The sequence below is a fragment of the Panthera uncia genome (genome assembly GCF_023721935.1).
Source record: "Panthera uncia isolate 11264 chromosome B3 unlocalized genomic scaffold, Puncia_PCG_1.0 HiC_scaffold_1, whole genome shotgun sequence".
NCBI lineage: Eukaryota > Metazoa > Chordata > Mammalia > Carnivora > Felidae > Panthera > Panthera uncia.
The window spans coordinates 21,427,766-21,435,450 of NW_026057582.1; the positions used below are offsets into that span (position 1 = coordinate 21,427,766).

At 35.3% G+C, this 7,685-nt stretch overlaps 1 protein-coding gene across 6 annotated transcripts in view; it reads left to right on the plus strand.

The window, feature by feature from the left end:
- CEP128 (centrosomal protein 128) overlaps positions 1–7,685 on the plus strand; it is a 385,312-nt gene that overhangs the window by 150,961 nt on the left and 226,666 nt on the right. For all 6 annotated transcript variants that reach the window (XR_007453647.1, XM_049612400.1, XM_049612398.1 and 3 more), the window contains one exon: positions 3,435–3,494. Coding sequence is in view for 5 of the 6 variants with exons in the window: in XM_049612400.1 (XP_049468357.1) it covers positions 3,435–3,494 (60 nt within the window). In the remaining variant the exon portion in view is untranslated. The remainder of the gene's footprint in view (positions 1–3,434; positions 3,495–7,685) is intronic.

Sequence of the window (7,685 nt, forward strand, 5' to 3'; positions counted from 1 at the left end):
CTTTCTTTCTTTCTTTCTTTCTTTCTTTCTTTCTTTCTTTCTTTCTTCTTTTTTTCCCTTAAATGGTGTTCTAAAGAAAAGAAAACTATAATTCTACTCTTACAGTGGAAGGTATCTTAGAATTCAACTTCAACAGAAATTTTTCAATGGATAGATTTTGGTGGAGTTGATGGAATTTCTACAGTATGTATTTCTAGTTACATTCAACAAAAAGCTCAGATGTCAGTTTGAGAGGACTATGAGCCAAATATGAGAAGTAATTGGCTTTAGAGGAAAAACCCTTTGAGTTTTGTTACAGGGCCTGTTATAATGCTGGTGTATTCTTTTTCCTATCTAATGCTGCTTTTTTTATTTAAGACTTGTTATGTTTAAATATATTTAAAAGAGGTATGGCCTTAAGATTCTAATTTTATCTAAAAGGAACACATATTAATAGTGAAATATTGAGATGCCTGGTTGGCTAGGTCTGTTGAGTGTCTGACTTCAGCTCAGGTCATAGTCTTGGGGTTCGTTAGTTCAAGCCCCAAATCCGACTGTCTGCTGTCAGCACGGAACCCACTTTGGATCCTTTGTCCCCCTCTCTGTCCCTCTTCCGCTCACTCTCTCACAAAAATAAATAAATATTTATTAAAAAGTTAAAAAATAGTGAAATATTTATTCTATATTTAAGTATTTGTGTCAAGACAGCTTATTTTCAATCAAAGATGTAGAAATGGAATCATTTGGATCATGCTATAAGATATATGAACCTTGTTATGGGCAATTACAGCCTAAAACATAGTGAGAAGATAGCAGATTGCTTAAATATTTTCTTACTTCTTTTTGAGGCACAAATGATCCTTCTAACATATTCCAAAAAGCACCCTGTTCTTTAATAGGAAACCAGTGACTGTGGTAATGGATCTTTACACTTTGTTCCTAGAGAAAGACTAATTCAATCCAAGTGATGGGTAGAAAGTAAATCTAAAAGAATGGAAATTATATTAAGTTTTATTTATTTTGGTTTTTTTTTAAGAGCACAGTTTTTTTCATTGTGGGTCTCTTTCCATTAATAATTTCTGTTGTTAGCATCCTATAAACTTGGGGGAAAAATGAATACCCAAGAATATAACATTTGCTCTCCTCAAATAAACTACCCAAGGTGTTTTTAAAATAAAATTCTTTGCCTTACAGTTCAGAGATCTAAGGGAGAGTGGTGGTCCTTATAAAATGTTTTAAAAAATGGAATAATTCCAATTATTCTTTGTCATTTGTTTTTGAAATATTGTGGATGAAATTTTTAAGCCATTTTATGTAGTGACAGCTATGATATGAATTGGATAATAGATATATAACAAATGAGCCTGAGAAAAGTACTTGGGAGTGTTGGTATTATTTCTAATTACCTTTTTCTAGCCACCCTATTTATTACTTATCCCACTTTAGTAAATGCATATAATATTAGAAAACTTAAGGACGGACATTTAATAAGCCACCACTGTTATAAAACAATTAGGAAATTGTTTGAATTTGAGTTAGGCATTGCCTGAATTAAAGTTACATCATTTTCACAAACCAATTGTTGATGATTGAAGAGCTTTTCTTATAACACTTATTCTGAGTATGCACTCTTTGGAGAGCATAAAGAGGATAGGCTTTGGATCAAGACGGATGTAGGTTCAAATTACATCTCTCTAAATTGCTAATGTGTGACCTTGGACAACTTAGGTAATTTCTCTTTAAGAATTCATGTCCCATTTATAAGTTAGCTTATTTTGAGGATAAAGTAAAATAAGATATATGAGGTGCATATTATGGAGTGAAATATTTTGCACTTAGTAAATACTCAAATAATGCTAGCTGTCATTATTATGTAGTGCCCTTTTTGTCATATATTCATATATTTGTATATTTATGTATATATTGCTTTTTTTTCTTCATCTGTTTATGACAAATTGTTGTAGTGTTCTTGTTACCATCGAACTGGAAGTCTATTTTCTGATGATGACATCTTTGTATGCATTTAGTAGTAATAATGATGTTCTCTGTGCCAGATACTGTGCCAGTCCTCATTTTATTTAATTTGTACCTTGACCTTATGAGGCAGTTTGCCTACTTTATAGATGATAACCTGCAGCTTAGAGAAATTAAGTCACATCACTTGTAAGTGGACAGGCTGTTTCTTAAACACTATATATAAATTTGTAAAAAATCACAAAATGAGAATATTATTTGTACTCCTGTCAAATTATTTTAAACTTTAATCTTTAGCACTAGATCTTAGATCACTGAAGAATTAATTGAAACTGTGACACAGATAAATGGAAAAGAATAATGAAAACATCATAATCAGTGAGAAATGGATGCTTGCAAGTAGCAGAGTTCAAAGAGGAAGAAAACACCACAAGCTAGAATAGGCAGAATTTGACTGAAGGAAAGGCGGCCTGTGAGTTGGGTGAGATTTGGATGGTAAGAAAAGTGGAGGAGAGAAAAGTGGGAGCTAAGAATACAACATGTTTGTTTATGGCATATGGTCAGCATCATTATACATTCTTCATGTGTCTAAATGAATCACCTAATGATATTCCTTAGGGGAGTGATGTGCACACACATCAGGAAGTATGGAAGTATTTGAGAATAGAAATAGACATCTTGCAAAGGGATAGGATATTTTTACACAACATTTCTAGGAAGGAGTCCTGTAAAAATATCATAGGTAGCACCTGTTTCAAAGCAAGTAGAACTGAAAAAAAATTTGTGTTTAGAATCATAAAGTCATTGACAGACTTTGAACATCATTTTATTAGTAATAAGGCAGAACCAGATGGCAATGGATTTTATAAATGAGTTGGTATGAAGGAAATCAAGGCAGCTGGTATACAGAACCTATTTATTGTAGGATTTTGTTACCATCATGAAATATAAAGCAACATTTGCACAAAATCGTGTTGATTAGCTGCTGTCAATTCTACCCAACCATTAATGAGACAAAATGGCCCTCACAGTATAAAATTAAAGAAGGATAAAAGAGACAAAGAATTAAGTTTCCATGTAATTACATCTAACCAACTGTGAAATATATTATGTGGAACAAGACTGAGGAAAAGAAACAAACAAAAAAATGAAAAACTGGTTTGATTGAAGCTGCCTGACAGAAGTCCATGGAATCAGCCTCTAATGATTCTAGCAATGATAATGCTTGAGAGTTGATATGTGCCTCTATATTTGAGCCAAATATTTACTCTCAATGAGTACATACATATATACACGTGTACATAAATGGACATAATAAGTGGTGGTTTGGAATTAGTTGAGTACTTGATAATGAACTTTCTTCTTTTTAAGCCTTTAAACTTAGGGATTAAACTTTTATGTGTTATGGTGAAGAATTTCATTTATGTAAGGTTATTTCAGAGAAAATTCTACTTCTAATAGACTATTTCCTTTTTCTGTAGGTTTTTTCATCTGGTCCTGATATTAATTATGACCCACATCGCTGGTTGGCAGAAAGCAAGGTAATTTGTTTTTAAATCCTAAAGTTATCATAGTATTTATGACCTTCAGGGTGTCCTGTTTGGGCTAACCATACCATTTTGTTATTGAACAGAGCATATGCAGCTGTAATACTTCATTGCTGGGGAAGACATCATTGTCATGAATTTAAGAAACTTCCATGTTTCTTTAGTTTAACATTTACAAATTAGCTTAACTGTATAGGTATGGAAGGAGAAAATAAAGGAAGGCAAAACTGTTGAAGTAGTAAAACTAGATTGTCAAAGAAGCAAATTCTTCTGCCTTTTCCTTGGGATAGGCAGTGTCTCTGGAAGTGTACGAAGGTCAGGGCTGCTATAACCAACCTTTCTTGCTTCATGGTTCTTTTGCATGATGATTTAAATTTAAAGGGTAGGTAAGCAAATCTAAATAATATTGAACAATTTGCTAATTTTAGCAAAAAGCTTCTTCTGCACTATGGGATAATTACTTATCTTCATCTATCAGATCAACTTGGAAATTCCTTGATTATAATATATAGAAATTCGTGGCCACGTAAGATGTAGATGTCTTTTTCCAAGTGTCAATGCTCAAGGACTTGCATTCCTTCCCAGGCTAGTTTCTTTCAGCTTTGAGGTGCCTGGGTGGCTCCGTTGGTTAATCGACCGACTTAGGCTCAGGTCATGATCTCATGGTTCAAGCCCTGCATTGGGCTCCATCTTGGCAGTGTGGAGCCTGCTTGGGATTCTCTCTCTCCCCGCCCTCCCTCTCTGCCCCTCCACTGCTCACGCTTTCTCTCTCTCTCTCAAAATAAATAAATAAACTTGGGGGAAAAAAATAAAGAAAACCAGCTGTACTTTAAACCTGGACAATTGTGGTCCAATTTAGGATTTTATTATTTGAAAGAACTTTTAAGTTTGTGCAGTATCCTTATTTAAATATATGAGAAAAGGGAGGTTTTAGAAAATGTACATGACTTTTCCGGTGCCATATAAAAAATGGGAACATGGACCGCATGCCATGTCAGACTCACAATTAATGTTCTCACCATTATGTGTGATGCTGTCTAAAGTCTTCAGTTAGCCAAGATTTATCAATTATGTGCTCTTTTGTGTATAGGCATGAGGGTTATCAGTGTCAGCAAGCCATGGAAATTAATAAAGAAAATGGAAATGTAAACAATTTAAAAAATCCTTAAGGTATGTTATATTTTTATAGAAATACATAAACATTGGGGCGCCTGGGTGGCTCAGTTGGTCCGAAGCCGTCCGACTTCGGCTCAGGTCATGATCTTGCGGTCCGTGGGTTCAAGCCCCGCGTCGGGCTCTGTGCTGACAGCTCAGAGCCTGGAGCCTGTTTCGGATTCTGTGTCTCCCTCTTTCTCTGACCCTCCCCTGTTCATGCTCTCTCTCTCTCTGTCTCGAAAATAAATAAAATGTTAAAAAAAATACATAAACATTAACAAATGCAAAAAGAGGAAGAACTGTGATATCAGTACTAGAAGGATAGGGGGGTATGATGCCACCAGCATGTTACAGGTGGTTTCTGCATAAATGCAGTATTTAACTTGATCATACAAAAAATATATAGAAGTTCTCTAGTTGGCTAATTATAGGTAAAATAATGGTAAGTTGAGAATACCTGAATAAACACAGATAATGCCTTGAACTTGGTGGCAAGGTATGGGTGGGAGTTGACAGAAAGACATGATTCACCTTTGAAGACCAGCTGTGCCTTAAGGAAACCTTTTTTTTTTTTTTTTTTTTAAGCATTCTTAATAAGAAATGAATAGCATTATGATTGACCATTGAAATTTACACAACCCGGTAAAATTTTCCTCCTTTTTTAAGTACAGTGATGCTGTTCATCCCTAACCGTTTTTGATAGAACCAAATGCAAACTTGTATTTATGCCACCTTCGTAGTAAATTCAGAATATACATGTTTTGCTGGCTCAGAAATTTTGGGCTAGAAACTTCTGTTGTGCATTAATAAAGCATTTCTCATTTCTCTTGTTTCTTTTTCCCGATTCCTCAATTCTGACAACAAGAGCAATGTACTTGGAATTTTCTTTCAAGTTAAAATCTTTATCATTTCTGAACAGAAAGCTTTCACCGCTGTTGTTCAGTTAAATTATGAGAGCCAGAGATGACTCTTAATCATAGCTGTTTAATTTGGGAACTAGTGAGCAGTTTTCCCTTATCATTTAATGGGATTGAACTTCTGATCAGATGAGTTTTAATACTGCATGAGACAACCCTTCCTGTAGAGCGTAAAAGGGTCATGATAAGCAATACCATGCTGACCAACTGACTAAGGAGGAATTGAATCTATTTACCAGAAAGATGGCTTAGGTTATTGATGGGCTACAATACTGTAATTCCCATGAACTATGACTGGACAGCTCTATAAGTATTGAAGATAAGATCTGAAATCAGAGGACAAAAACTATATGGAAAGTAGAATTGCTATTCAGCTAGTCCACACTGACATCTTGCAGTGTTAGAAGGACCTCTGAGGGCATTTGGTAATTGTTTTCATAAATCTGCCAAATGAATTTCTTCTGTTAGTGTTAATCCTGGAAGAACTAGGGGACTGGGTGAGGATAGGGTCACTGTTGCTTTGTCGACATTGGTTACATAATATAAATATGAAGTCCAACTCAGAGTTGGACCAGGCTTATATGTAAAATAACCAAAGAATGGCAAGAACCATATAACACAGGGAGGAAGAGGATTGAGAATTAGGAAATACCATTGAGGAACACCAGGCAATCCGTTCCAATAGATCCGCGATTTGTTTTTGTCATAAATCCCAATAAGGCATTTAGAGGCCAAATTTTATTCAGTTTAACAAGAATTTACTGACTAGCTACTGTGTGCCAGATGCTAGATTACATGCTGTGGGCATAATAATGAATTTGGCATGATCCTTTCTCTTGAGGAACAGTTTATTTTCCTAGAAAAGCTGACACATTGATAATTTCAATATTATGTCTAAGAGCAGTGATACAGGTGTGCAAAAGCTACCATGGAGTCTGATCCCTCAAGTGAATTTTGAAGCTGGGCAGATAAAGAGGGAAAGAGCAGGCATGCACAGTAAACAATTGTAGGCATGGTATAGAAGAGAAACAGCATGATAAATGGAAAGAAACCCCAAGCGATTTGTCAATACAAGATGAAAATATGAGGCAGAGAATGGCAGGGATGAGGCTTTAGAAAGAGGTAGAGCATAGGTAACTAAGAAGAACATTGTATGCTATTTTAGAAGTTTGACTTCAGTTCTGCATTTAGGGAGAACCACAAAGGAGATTTGAACAGGATACTGATAAATTTGTATTCCTATTTTAGAAGCATTACTCAGATAGTGATGTAAAAGGTGGAGTAGAAGTAGGAAGACTAAAGGCAGGAAGACCAGTTAAGAGGTCTTTGGGTGAGACCAAAGTCTCTGGGGTGAAAGTCCAAACCAAGGAAATTGTAGAGATTCAGAGGAAGGGACAGACTGAAGTAATGCTTTGGTGACAATATGCAGATGATGTTTAATGTTATGTCAGATGGAGTGGTAGAGAAGGAGATATCTATGGTTTTCAAGACTAAGTAGGAGATCCCACTCAAAGTTCAGTATGTGAATAGATCAACATGCAGAGTCCTAGATAGGGAAGCCAGCAGAAGTACTGAAGGAGTTTCTAGCACTGGGATTGATGTCTAGAAAGTCCCATTTGGACAGGAAGCCCCAAAGAGAAGCAGGGACAAAGGCAAAGATCAGCGTTTAGGTGCAAATCATGGGAAGAAATGAGAAGTTGCAAAGACACTGACAGAAAATGCGGGCAGATGATCAAATCTCGAGCAGGCAAGTACTCTCAAGATGGAAAGACAGTCCTAGAGAATATCAATCACTGTTGATCCTAGATCTTGAGTTAATCATTTTGTGATAGCAAATAAAAGAAAAGCTGGTGTCAGATGCTCTTCAGCATAAGGCAGGATCCTGAGTGCTCTGTTATTTACAGAATATATTTAATTCTGGAAGTCTATATTTAATTCTGGAAGGGAATACTAATTATTCCCTTAAGATGCAAAAAGGTAAATTTATATGCTTCTTTGGCTGTAACACTTTCTTCCTTCTTGGAATACACACACACACACACACACACATATATATATATTCCTTCTCGGAAATAAATATATATATATATATATATATATATATATATATATA